Source organism: Pteropus medius, unplaced genomic scaffold (genome assembly GCF_902729225.1).
Source record: "Pteropus medius unplaced genomic scaffold, Ma_sr-lr_union100, whole genome shotgun sequence".
In the NCBI taxonomy this organism is placed as follows: Eukaryota; Metazoa; Chordata; class Mammalia; order Chiroptera; family Pteropodidae; genus Pteropus; species Pteropus medius.
The window spans coordinates 242860-256304 of record NW_024350923.1 but is presented as its reverse complement, the minus strand read 5'-3'; the positions used below and the strand labels follow the sequence as shown (position 1 = coordinate 256304).

Below are 13445 nucleotides of genomic sequence, written 5' to 3'. Positions count from 1 at the left end.
GCAGGGGGGCGGTGCACCGGCTCACCTCCAGGACCGCCTTCTGCACCGTGAGCTGGCTGTACACGCGGATGCCCTCCTCCCCGCACACCTTCTTCAGCTCATCTTTGTTGAGTGAGAACAGCTGGGGCCCGGTCAGGATGCCCAGGTTGTCCACGACCCTGCGGGGCGCGCAGCGCCGGCGTGAGGGCGGGTCCGGCTGTGGGCGTGGCGGCCACGCCCACACGGCCCACCCCTGAGGCCGGCTGCCCGCCACCTGCCACCTGCCACCTGCTCACCGCACGCTGAAGGCCTTGGCTTCCAGCCAGGCGCGGACCTCGTCGGGGCCCGACTCGTAAGTGAGCGGCAGGTGCACCGGCTGGCTGCGCTCCACGCGGAAGTGTCGCTGCGGCTGTGACTTGATGTGGCTGATCTTCTTGATGAGCTCGTCGTTGACTTCGTCCATGTGGTGGATCAGCTCTGCGGGGCCCAGCTGCTCAGGCCCCGCTCACCCCAGAGCGCCCCCTCTCCTGGTCTGGGCACCCCTGCTCCCCAGGTGGCTGTGAGCGGACCAGCTGTCCCCCGCCCCTCCCCCAGCCCCCACCTTTCCTCACCATCTTTGTTCCCAGCGAAGCTTGGCGGTAGCTTGTGAGTGGGGCTAGCAGCACCCCAATATTTCGGACCAGTCTGGGTGGGAAGAGGCAGGGAGTGGGGGGTCCCATTGGCCTCACTCATCATCCCTCCCATCAGGGTCAGAGTAAGGCCAGTGTGAGGACCCTGTCCCCCTTCCAGGACCTGTCCAGGCCCCCTACCTGGCCTGGGCCTCAGACATCCTGAGCCCCCACACCAGCCCCTGCAGCAAGGACTGGAGGTTCAGGGACGGTGTCTCCCTGAGACTCACCGCCCCCTGCTGCTGCCCCCAGCCTCCTCAGACCCGGTGGTGGGATGAGCCCCCATCACCTGCTCTGGAGGGACACCCACGTCCTCCAGCCGCGTCTCGTCCAGGATGTTGTGGGGGACATAGCCTGCCTGGCCACTGCGATTGCGAAGTTTCCACCACTGGTGGCTGTCTTCCAGCACCTGTGGACCACACCCCCGCTGTCACACTGACCGCCAGGCCCAGCCGGCTCTGGCCGTGGGAACCAGGGCAGGGACCCCCCGAGTGTGGGCTCCTGTACAGAGGGGCCAGAGAGAGCTACCTCTCTCCCCTCGGGCCCCACCCCCCAGTCCTTTCGGGATGGTCACAGGCCCCTCCAGGCGCCATGACCCCGCCCGGCCTTCCATCTCAGCCACCGGCCGCCCCCAACCCCCCAGCAGGGTCTGGAGCTTGGGGCTTGCAGCCTGGCTGTGGACCTAGGTCACCCACCCCCAGCTCGCTCCACTTTCCTCCCTTGGTGGCCTGGATTTGGGTTGGCACCACACACAGATGGTGCCTCAAGGGGGCCCCAGGGATGGGCATGAACGACAAGCCCCTGCTGGGTTGGAGGGTCCCCGACTTGGCACAGAGTCCAGCTCGGGAAACACTTTCCCTGGGAGCCCCCTCAGTCAGGCTCTGCTGTGGGGAGGGGGCGGGTGGGAGCCCAGGCTGGGACCCTGGGGAAAGGGGTCGGTGGACGCGCCAGGTCCCAGCGTCATGCAGCCTCTCGCTCCCCCTGTCCGCCCCCCCCCGCCCCACTCACCTCCAGGACCTCGTCCTTGAGCACCGACAGCTCATTGGCATTGCGGGCTGTGAAGTCGTAGAGGACCCTGACGTACTTGGCCATGGCTGGTGTGGGTTCGTAACCCCTGTGTGCAACAGGAGGGGCTGAGGCCCAGGACCGGGGTCTCCTCCTGGACCCGGGGCTGGGCTGGGGGAGCAGCTTTCTGGGTGCGCGGCGGTCTCCCGTTTGGCTCTCCAAGGTTGCAGTGGAGAGAGGCTGCGGCTTGCCAGCGGGAACGGAATCTGTGACAGCCCCAGAGCGGCCGGGCCACCGCACGGGGGTGGGGGCGGCGGAGGCCGCTGGGACTCAGGTGCCCGTGGGCTCGGCAAGGCCAGCTCCAGCTCGGGCCACCTCAGGGGTCTCCAGGCTTGGCCCCCCAGGGAAACCAGAGCCAGGCATGTACCCAAGAAAGGACAGGGTCACAGCCGGCTCTGGAAAGCAGCTGGCCAGCCAAGGAGGGCCACAGGTGCTCAGAGCCACGGCCCCTGAATGCTGCCGACCATGCATGAGCACGCACACTGGAGGGCTGCTCCTGGCTACAGAATATAGTTGGGGGAGGGGGCTCAGGCAAGGGGTGTCCCAGCCTCTGCGCGGGGCAGGCCTGTGGCCGCCACCCAGCCCAGCCCTCCTGGTCAGTCTGGGATCTGATCATGCAGGTGCAGGCCTCAGGACACTGGGAAGGTGGTGGGGCTGAGGCTGGGATGCCTCCTGGAGCCCTGGTAGGGGTCGTCAGGACTGGCTAGGGTGGACCGGCCAGGGCAAAGAATGAAAACACTTCTCAAAGTGCAGCCCAGGCCAGGGACCAGGGACACCAGGCTGGAGATGTGGGCGGGGGAGGCTCACCAGTGTAAACCTCGGGCTCTGGACCCCTCCCTTCCTGAGACTGAATCCTGGGGTCTGGCAGGGAAGCCAGCCCCCCAGACAGATCCTGGGCCAGGAGTAAGAACAGAGAGGAGGCGGGGAGGGAAGGAGGGAGGCTTGCGAGGTGTGCTCTGGGGAGATGCGGGGGAAGGCTGGGGTGGGGGAGGGGATTGCAGCCGAGACCCTAGCCGAGACCCTCCTAGATCAACCCCACAGGCGACGGGGATGGGTGGACCACGCAAGTTCAGTGGTCCGGGAAGTTCTGAACCACGACGCTAAACGTGAATGTCGAGACCCAAGGCACGATGTACGAGGGTAGTGAATTTACGGGTGGCTTTTCACGTTTTTCCTTCAACTACATGTCATAAAGTTAGAATGAAAACCCGGTCCCAGTGTGGAAGGGGCTGTTGGAAGCACACGTGAGGCCTCTGCCGCCACATGGTGGCAACACGCCCACATCAGAGTCTCTGCGTTCTGGCAGGTGAGCGTCATGAGGGGAGCTTACCTGTGAGCATGTGGGGAGCTGACTGGGGGGAGGACGTCTCCTGGGGCTGTGGGCTCAGGTACCAGGTTGTGCTTCAAGGAGTTTCGAAAGGGTAGGCGGCTCGCTGCAGTTGGCTGTAGGGACAGGGGGCCGCCTGGGCTTGGTGTGGTGGGGACCAGGCCAGGAGGGCAGGGGGTAGGGCAGACTGCTGAATGGGGGAGGGCAGTGGGCAGCCGTGGAGGGACCAGCCGGTGACCGGTGGGATGGGCACTCGGTGCTCTGACCTCGTCAGTGGGGGCGGGTGCCAGCCCCTCTGCTTCCCAGGGGGCCTCCTGCAGCACGTCCAGCGGGGGCTCCCAGCCACTGTGGAACTTGGGCACGTACAGAGGCACCTGCGGCTCCCGGGGCCACTCGGAGCTGGGGTGGGAGGTGCAGGGTGAACGCCCAGCAGGGCCTGTGCCCCTCCCCGCCCCCCACGCCCAGTGCCGTACCGGGGGCGTGTCCAAGTTTCCCCCAGTGAATCCCACAGTGCCATCTCCTTGGGAACTAAGTGGCCTCGCAGGAAGCCCACAGCCTCTCGGGAGAGCAGAGGGCTGGAGACAGAACGCGCGATGTCCGGGCCACCACAAGTGCTGACGATCTGGGGATCGGTGGGGTTCAGGGGGGATTGCGCCCACTGGACCCCAGCCCACTGCACCCACAGCTCCGAGGCAGACGCATACCGCCCCGCCGGCTGCCCAATGGGCACTCGCCTGCCCAGCCCCCTCCCCAGCCAGGGACAAGCCCCTGGCCGGCCAGCGCCCACCCGCCAGCCCCCGGCACCAGGTCCAGAGGCCCGAAGAGGAAGTGCAGCAGCTCGGCGGCGCTGGGGTTCTGGATGTGCTTCTGCAGCTTGGCCTGGGGGCGGGGGGCGGGGAGCGGGTGAGCGGGCGGCAGACACACCGGCTGGGGGCGGCCCGCGCCCTCGACGCCAGGGGCGCAGAGCAAGGGCGAGAGTCGGGGAGGCCGCCGGACTCTGAGCAGTTGATGGCCAGCCCGGTTTTCTGGAAACGGTCCGGCGAACTACGACGGCCTCCCGACGGGGTGATGCGCCCGGCGTGAGACTCCCTCTGGCGGCGGCCGTGAGCCGGCCTGGCCGTCGCCGCGCGCCAGGTCTCGCCTTCGATTCAAGTAAAGCTCCCACAGGCGCGGGTGGACTTCAACTTCCACAGCTCAGCGGCCAAGCCGTTCGCCCCAACCCTGACCGCCCGCCCCCAATGTCTGCGCAACGCCATCGCTGGCGATGCCCCTGCCCGACCCCGCACCTGCCGGCCCCTTCTTCCCCTTCTTCTTCCCCTTCTTGCGCTGGTTCAGCTGTTTGAACGCCTCGGCCGCCTTCTGCAGCCGCGCCACGAACCACTCGATGTCGTCCAGGGCGCAGTTGAGGATTTGCTGGGGGCAGAGCGGGGCGGGCTCAGCGGGCGCCCCACCCCTGCAGGAACAGCGCCACCGCCGCCTCACGGCTGGGACCCGGCAGAGGGGAGGGTGCGCGCGCCGGGCCGCGACCTACCGTCTCCTTCTCTATCTTCTGAGCCAGCAGGGCCCGCGGCGTCTCGTCGTCCAGCGACTCTCGACGGCGGAAGCCTGGGGCGGGGGGTGAGGGAGGGGGAGGGGCGGAGCTGCTGCTGAGCGCGACCCCCACGGCCCGCTCAGCCCCGGCCCCGGCCCTTCGGCCCACCTGGCTCGCCGAGCGGCACCGGCAGCCCCACGCGATTTTTGGGGGGCGAAGAGTCCCCGGCGTAGCGCTGGAACGGGATGGGGGCTGGGCCCTGGGGGGGCGGCAGGACCGACTGCCGCTGCCGGATCTTCTCCTGGTGGCCCCTGGGGTGGGGACGAGACCGCTCAGCCTGCCAGGCCCTCTCACCGAGTCCCGCCCCCGCCCCGCCCCCGCCCCGCGCCTACTTCAGGGTCTGGGGCCGCATCTTCTTCCCCAGGCGGCAGTCCGCCAGCGCGCTCTCGATGTCCTCGTGCACCAGCTCCGCCTGCGGGGACGCGGCGTCAGGCTGGGCTCTCGACGCGGGGCCCGCCCCGCCCCCCTGCGCCCTGCTCACCTCCACCTCGTCGCAGTGGAAGAAGTGGATGTCGGGCCTGCTCTGCTCGGAGTCCTGGCACACCAGCAGCATCACGGACGGGTAGCGCAGCTGGTTCAGCACCGTCTGGCAATGCCTCACGGTGGGCAGGGGGAAGTTCTCCAGCTCCTCCTGGGGGACAGGGAGCTTGGATGCCTGGATATGACCGGAACATGGGCCCGGACGGGGACGCGCGCCGGGCCCGAGTGACGCACGGCGCCATGGGCACGGGCATGGCTCGTGGCCCAGTACGTGCAGTCTGTGCCACGGACACAGGGAGGGACACAAGCATAACTCGCAGGCACAGAAAAGGGGCGTGGCCCACACGTGGGCAGGGGCCACAGCTGTTGCACACAGACTGTCCCCAGACCCAGCCAGGCCCTGGCTCGGTACAGCCAGTAGATAGGCTCTTGCAGATGTGGACGTGGCTCTGTATGACATGGCTCCCCGGGCTCAGGCCTGTCCGATCCTCCCTGCTTGGCCTGCCCTTTGCCCTCGTCCTGATCCTCACCCCCACAGAGAGACCCAGCTGTGCATCTGCGTCATGCCTCTGCCTGCCCCCAGGGACAGGTGGACGCCCTCCCTGCCCCTCGGGGCCAGACCTGGGACTCCACGTCCAGCAGTCGAAGCGACTGGTCGTTGACCTGCAGCAGCATCTCCTGTGTCCAGATTTTCTCCTTGGAGCTCAGCTGCACCAGCTTCCGGATGGCGTCGTCCACGGACACAATGGCCTCACTCTTGTCCATGATGAATGTGGCCAAGTGCTGGGGGCGGGCAGGTGGATGGTCACTCTGGGCAGAGGCCTCCTTGTGCCAAGAGCCAAGGCCAAAGGGCTGCACCCCGGGGGGCCGAGGGGGAGTGCCTCAGACTGAGGAGACACAGCGCCCCCTTAGGGGTCTCTGCTCTGCTTTGGAGAATGTCTGTGGGGGCCATGGACGGGTCCTGATGGCGCCTTCACTGCTCTGCACAAACTGCCCCACCCTACCCGCCTCCTGCGGCAGGCTCACCACAGGGCCTTTGCATGTGCTGCCCCCCCACATCTTCCCTCCTTCACGTTCTGCTTGGGTGCCGCCATCCCTGAGCACCCGCTGTGACATCTCTGCCACTACATCCCTGACGGGCCTTGCGTTTTATCTGTCATCATGCTGTACGCAAGGTCGTTTGTGCTCGCTGTGTGACAGCAAGGATTCCGGCTGCGGGCTCACTGTGGTCTCCCCAGTGCTGCGACAGTGTGGGGCACACAGCAGGCCCTTGGTGAACATGCGGGTAATGAGTGAGCTTCCTGGACCCTGGCTGGCCCAGCCCTCCCCTTCCCAGGGGCCTCCTCTCCTCTCCCTCCAAGCCCGGCCCCCCAGGAGTCTGGGTCCAGGCTGAATTCGGTAAACAATGCCGGGGCAGCTGGATAAACACCGACGCAACAGGCAGTCAAGACTTCATGTAACAAGACAAACCCGGGGAAGTGCTAGAAGAAACACCAGATGATTTCCGATCATCTCGGAAAGGCCTTAGCGAGGGGACCTTCCTAAGCGAGGAAGAAATTCCAGATGCTCAAAAGCAAAGAGTGTTAAATCTGACTTAATAAAAATATAAATATTTTTTCCTGGGGGGAAAATACCATATACGTAGTAAAAAAAAAAAAAGATAGGAGAAAATATACATATAATAGGTATGCTGAAGGCTAATTTTCTCAATACGTTAAAAGACCAATATGCATCACAACTACGGTTCTTAGCTTTTTTAAAAAGCTCTGTTTTGTTAAATATAATAATTAAGGATACCAATAATAACTAAATAAATGATTATATAAGTAAATAAAGATTAACACCCCAATAGCAAAACGGGCAAAAGATATGAACAGAGAGTCTTCAGGAAAATAAATTCAAGTAACTTCTTAATACAGAAAATTGTGTGCAAGATTTGTAAGTTGAAACTCTGAGACCATTACTTTAGGAATAAATAAACCACTGAATTTGTTACCTAGTCTGCTGACCAGTACTAACAAGTCCTTGTGTTAAGCTGTGAAGGAACAGGAGCCGTCATTCCATTCGCCCGGCGCTCTGGGGAGAGGCCGAGATACGTGCAAAGGTGCACACACTTTCCTCTCATAGTTCTGCGGTGGGTCCCTATACATGTGCCAAATACGGCACAGGTAAAAGTCTGCTCACTGCAGAAACGTAGCGATAACAAAGGCTGGACCCAACTTACGTGTCCATCAACAAGTTAGAGAGGTAAACAGGCAGAAACACACAGCAGGATATAAAGCAGGGTAAAACCCAAAGCACGTTGTTAGTAAAATGCAACACAGCCAAACCAAACAAACCTATGCTGCTGGGCCCAAAACAAGTCAGTCAATTTCAAACGATTGAAATCATGCAGGTTCTCTGACCATCACAGAATGAAATTTGAAACCAATAACAAAGAGATAACTAGAAAACGCCCAAATAATTGGAAATTAAGCAACACACTTCTAAATAACTCATGGATGCAAACTTTAGGAAATTAAATGACACGCTTTTAAACAACCAATGAATGAAAAAAGTCAGAAGAGAAATAACTAAATTCTTAGAGATGAAGAAAAATGGAAACACAATCAACCAGGACTTGTGGGCACAGCCAAAGCAGTGCTAAGGGGCAAATTTATAGCCGCAAATGCCTACATGAAAAAAAAATGTTCTAAATAACCCATGGGTCAAAGAGGAAATCACAAGGCAAATTAGAAAGTACAGTTGACCCTTGAACAATATGGGAGTCAGGGGCACCGACCCCCCCTGCACAGTCGAAAATCCAAGCATAACTTTTAACTTCCCCCTGAACTACTAATGGCCTACTATTGACCAGTAGCCTTACTGATAATATAAGCAGTTAACTAACACACGTTTTGTATGTCGTATGTGTTATATGTTGTATTCTTACAATTAAGTAAGTCTGAGAAAAGAAAATGTTATTAAGGAAATCATAAGGAAGGGAAAATACATTCACACTACTGTGCATACTTATTGAAAAAATCTAGGTATGAGTGGACCTGTGCAGTTCAACCCTGTGTTGTTTAAAGGTCAACTGTATTCTGAACTGAACAATAATAAAAACATGCACATCAGAGCTTGTGGGGTATAGGTCAAGTAGTTACTGGAAGGAACTTTACAGATTTAAATGAATCTCAAGAAAGAAGGAAGACTTAATATCAATGATGTAAGCATTCTCCTTCAGAAACTAGAAAAAGACAAAGCCCAAAGAAAGTGGAAGAAAGGAAATTAAAAGCAGAAACCAACGAACTAGTAAACAGAGACAACGGGGAAAAATCAAAGCCCAAAATTGGTTCTGAAGGATTAAGTAGATTAATAAATCCCCTAACAAGACGGGTCAAGAAAAAAAAGTAGAGAAAACACAATTTATCAATAACCAGGAGGACAGAGGGGACATCACTACAGATCTCACAGGCATGAACGTAAATTCATAATCAAAAACCTTCCCACCAAGAAAAGCCTGTCCACAGAAGGCCTCCCAGAGAACCCTAACAAATACTTAGGAAGAAGTAATAACAATCTTTCATAAACTCCTTCTGAAAACAGAGGACAGACACTTCCTCACTCTTTTTATAAGGCTGACATAACTCTGACATCAAAACTTGCCAAGGGCATCATAGGAAAACAAAATTAGAGACCGATATCTCTGCTAAACAGTAACGTGGGAAAAAAAAAATCCTTAACAAAATGTTAGCAAATTAGTCTGTCAGCTCATAAAAAGGATGCTACACCGTGAATAAATGAGGTTTAACTCAGAAATGCAATGTTGATTTACTATTTGATTGGAGTGATTCAGAAAAAGCATTTAGTGACACCCAACACCCTTCATGATAAAAATTCTAAACCCCCGGAGAATGGGAGGGGTCTGTGAAAACAGGCAGCGTGGCAAACGGGAAATGCTGAGCCTCTTCTAAGACTGGGCGTGAGGCAAAGATTCTACTTAGCATCCTGTGGGTGGTCCTGGCCTGGGATGTCCAGTAAGAAAAAGAAAGTGGCTAAAATAAGAAATTAACTACCATCTTTCTTTTCGGACAATGTGAATGTGTACCCAGAAGGTCCAATCAACCCCCCAAGCCAATCCCCAGAACAAAGGGTTCGGCTGGGACTCGGTGGACTGGGCTACTTTACAGAAACTCAACTGTTTTCTGCCGGCTAGCAACACACAATGAGAAAACGAAATAAAGGAAACCCCACGATACTATTTGTAACAGTAGATAAAAACTGAATGCCCAGGGAGCATTTCAACAAAAAAGACGCAAGAATTCTGGGCGAGAACCAGAACACCTCAGAGACAGCGGGGGCGGGGGGAGCCCGAGGCAGGCACACGTGGGCGGGGCAGGGACACGTGGGCGGGGTCAGAGGGACTCAACGCCCGAACCCCACCCACAGGTTGGGCTCGGTGCCAGTGGAAATTCTAGCAGACTTTTCTTGGGGTGGAACCGGACCGTTCCATCCGATGATATAAACTCAAGGCTAAAGAACTGAGAATAGCCTGGAACGTCTTGAAGAAAAAGAACACAGCAGAGGGACTCACATCGTCTGATTTTGAGATGGACAATCAAGCTACAGGGAGTGAAAACGTGTGAGACGGAGCCCAGGGGCAGACCCCCCATGCCCGGGAGATGGATTCTCACAAAGGCTCCAAAGCAATTTGATGGGGGAAAGAACGTCATTTTAATAGATCCCCACATCCCTACGGGGAAGAAATCAGGCTTGAGTTCATGCCATACCCCGAAATGAATTCAGAATGGACCAACTATAAACTATAAAGCATCTAGAAGAAAACACAGGAATCGATCTTCAGAGCCCTGGGCCAAGCAATGACAACAGCGAAAAGCCCCAACTATATACATGGAAAAATGGACATGGCCGGATGCCATCAAAATTAAATACTTCCGCTCATCAAAAGACAGCCGCGCACGTGGACTGCCAAGCCACACTGGGAGAAGACGCTTGTGGCCCGCACGCCTGGCCGGTGGGAGCAGGACCCCGCCGTCCAGGCCGCGCACGTGCCTGTGCGTGTGGACAGAAGTGGGGCCACACCGAGGGGCCCCACAGCCTCGCGTGCGAGGCGTCTCGCTCCACAGATGTGCTGCCTCGAATGAGTCTCCGAAGCAGAGCGAGGGTGGTTACAAGCTGTACGGTTCCACTCAAGAAGACTCGGGGCGGCAGCACACCCCGAGGCGGCAGGGGCAAGGCCGCGACCACGCAGGGTCAGCAGTGGGCAGTTTTGGGGTGATGGGCTCCTCTGTGTCCCCAACAGCTCCATTCGTGGTGCTGGCAACACGAACCTATAACAACCGTACCCCCCCGCCCACAGTGCCAATGTGCTAATTTAGAAAAAGAATGAAAAAAAGAAAGCCCCTGGGGTCGCAGTGCCCCCCCCAGGTCGCAGTGGCCCCCCCGGGGTCGCAGTGGCCCCCCCAGGGTCGCAGGGGCCCCCGTCGCCAGGGTGGGGCTGCTCTCGCCCCTGCTTCTCGCCCTCTCTCTGGGCCTCAGTTTCCTTGGCTGGGGACGTGGACACAACCTTGCTGGCTGCTGAGACGGCTGAAGAGGTGCCTGTGGGCTGGGGTCCCTTCCCAGGCCAGTTTGGACCAAAGTCCAGGAGAAGGGTGGGGAGGCCTCAGTGGCACAGGTGGTTCCTCATTAAGAAGGCAAAGTCCCCCCAAAGACGTGTCAGGGCTGCCTGAGGAAAGGGACAAGGCTGGCCTATCCACCGTCTGTGCCCTGACCTTGGACACTGCGCCAGCAGCGGTCACCAGCCTGGCAGCACAGAGTGGCCTCCGCCTGCGCAGGCCGGCAGGGAGGGCTGGTCACCCAACATAGCCCAGTTCAAGAGCCTAAGGGACTCCCTGTGCCTCCGTGGGCCGACTGTGTGGACGAGCAGACCGAGGCTCAGAAAGCAGGGGTTTGCCTGACCTCTGGGGGCAGAAGTCCGTGTCTTCTTGATCCAGAGCCCCCGGTCCTCCCTGGAGCAGGCCCCACCTTCTTAGTCCAGGCTCCCCCACCTGAGCAGGGTCTCCCCACCTTCCTGATCAGGGTCCCCCGTTCTTAGTCCAGGGCCTCCCTACTTTCCTGATCAGGGTCCCCCACCTTCCTCTCTCCTCTGTCATTCCTAGCCCTGTTGTCCTGCAAGCTTGGACAATGACCAGGAACCAGAAATGCAGCCAGCTGCCAGGAGCAGGAAGGTCATTTGGGAAACAGCCTCCCCGAGTCCCCAGCGTGAAAGGAAGAAGGAGGAAGCCCTGCCCAGCCCGCTGGCCCGGCCGCTGCCGCGCTCGGCTCCTGGGATTGGTCGGCGCCGGCCTGAGGCCCAAGGCCCGAGGCCCGAGGCCCTCCCCCGCAGGAGCCCGAGAAAGCAGCCTGAGAAAGCAGCCTGTGTCCCACCTTCTTCCTCGGGGTCCAGCTCCTTGTTTGGGGGCCAGGGTGGCAGTTTCCACCCCACTGGGTCTCTCCATCTGAGGGCGCCAGGCAGCACCCAGGTCTTATCCACTCCTGGCCTGTGTTGGCCACCCGTACCTCCTGTCCCTGGCCTGTGTTCCCTGTGGCCCCACGACTGCGAGCTCCCCAGGACCAGAAGGAGGCCCCCAAGGTGGCGGAGCCCCAGGGAGGTGCATGTGGGGCAGTCCCTGGCTCTGGCCGACCGCTGCGGGTGTCAGGACCTGGGCTGACAACTCCTCCCCGCACCTCAGTGCCCCTCCCAGGGGGCCCGGCGCCCCGGGTACGGCGAGCTGTGTGGGGAGGGTGCTCCTGGGGGCCGCCTCACCTGGACATGGTACTGGGACGTCTCGTGCATGATGACATTGGAGTTGGAGTACTTCTTCCTCTGTTCTGGATGGGGACATGCCAGTCATTTGCTCCTGAGGGTGGGCCCCGCAGCCCCCCATCCACGGGCCTGGGCCCCGGGCTGGGCCACAGGAGGATTGAGTGGGGGTGAAGGCTGCTGCTCTGTGGCCCCTTGTGGCCACCAGGAAGGCCTCAAGCCTCCAGCAGAACGCAGACCTCCTTCCGTGCCCAGGACGCCCACTCAGCCTGAGGAGGCATACCGACTGGGGGTCCGCCGTGGTGGGGGTGCAGGCCCGCCCTCTGCAGTGAGTGGCTGGCTTCCCCCCACCCTGCTAACTGCCAGCTGACATCCCCACCCTCCTTGGGGTCCCCTGCTTTCCGGACTGGCACCCTGTCCACAGGCACAGTGAGCTGGCGAGCCTGGGGCTGGGGCAGAGCTGGGGGAGCAGACACCTGGCACTGGGCCCCTGGGGTCGGGTTGCAGCGAGCAGCGGGGCTGTGCTGACATTGATACCAGTGCACCCGAACCGCCAGCAGGGGGCCTCTCCCCTCCCCGTGGCCCCGGCCCGTGCACGGGGCGCTCCGCTGGCTGGCGCTCTGGGGATGGCCCAAGTAGCCAGGTTGAGTAGGGGCCAGGGGCCTCCCCTGGGTGCCCAGGGCCGACCTGCATCTCTCCTGGTGGGGGCCCAGAACAGTTCTGGGGGGGCGAGACCCTTCCTCCTCAAACCTCACTCACCAAACAGGTCCTTGGCGCTCATCTTGGCCACGCTGTCAGCCCGGCCCAGGCTGCCACTGCGGGGAGCGGCTGGTGAGGGTGGGGCCCATGCTGCACCCCTCCTGGGGGATTGCTCTGGGGGTGGGGGTGGGAGGGCGAGCTGGTGGGGGGGGGCTCACTTGGCAGCTCCCGGGCAGCAGCTCACAGACTGGCTCATGGTGTCCTTGCTGGTGGCTGGCGGTGGAGGGCAGATATCCGTGGGGCCTGGGTCCAGGGCCCAGTGCCTGGCCCACACCTGAGTGGACAGACAGTGGAGCTGACACCTCCTTAGGCCTGGGTCTCCCCCTCCCCCACCTAGACCCAGGGGCTGCAGCCCTGAGGCCTGGCCAAGTTCCCAGGCACCCCAGCACCCTCCTGTCCTATGTCACAGCTGGCCACACCTCGGCTCCATCTCACCCACACCCTCGGTCCTCCACAGGGCCTCCTAGGATGGGGCAGCAGAGGGGTCCCACTCCCAGAGGCTGTTGGGGGTGGGGCTCTGCAGGGGGGTCGGGGGAAGAAGCGCCTTCAAGTAGAGGGGGTGGCACATTCGAAGGCCCTGAGACGGGAGAGGGCGGCCACACAGGACGAGGCTGGAGCCGGGGGACTGGGGCCAGAGCCCGGGGCAAAGTCCTGGGGGACCCGTGACTGGGCCATAGTGGAGCCTGGCACCCCTGGGCCAGGCCGACATGTCCTGCGAGCTCTGCGCCCCACGGGGATCTCTGGGCCCACACCGTCCACCTGTCAAATGTC

General features: G+C 60.3%; 1 protein-coding gene across 1 annotated transcript in view; it reads right to left on the bottom strand.

The window, feature by feature from the left end:
- EPS8L2 (EPS8 signaling adaptor L2) overlaps positions 1-13385 on the bottom strand; it is a 15907-nt gene extending 2522 nt beyond the window's left edge. Inside the window, exons 1-19 of the mRNA XM_039840377.1 lie at positions 12833-13385; positions 12675-12730; positions 11919-11983; positions 5732-5893; positions 5112-5261; positions 4963-5042; positions 4739-4881; positions 4571-4644; positions 4291-4452; positions 4039-4083; positions 3844-3918; positions 3513-3661; positions 3306-3438; positions 3043-3155; positions 1656-1761; positions 937-1056; positions 591-663; positions 276-456; positions 26-158 (exon numbers count right to left, since the gene is read on the bottom strand). Coding sequence (XP_039696311.1) covers positions 26-158; positions 276-456; positions 591-663; positions 937-1056; positions 1656-1761; positions 3043-3155; positions 3306-3438; positions 3513-3661; positions 3844-3918; positions 4039-4083; positions 4291-4452; positions 4571-4644; positions 4739-4881; positions 4963-5042; positions 5112-5261; positions 5732-5893; positions 11919-11983; positions 12675-12730; positions 12833-12870 — 2058 coding nt within the window. The 5' untranslated portion in view covers positions 12871-13385. The remainder of the gene's footprint in view (positions 1-25; positions 159-275; positions 457-590; positions 664-936; positions 1057-1655; positions 1762-3042; positions 3156-3305; positions 3439-3512; positions 3662-3843; positions 3919-4038; positions 4084-4290; positions 4453-4570; positions 4645-4738; positions 4882-4962; positions 5043-5111; positions 5262-5731; positions 5894-11918; positions 11984-12674; positions 12731-12832) is intronic.
- Positions 13386-13445: the final 60 nt, after the last annotated feature.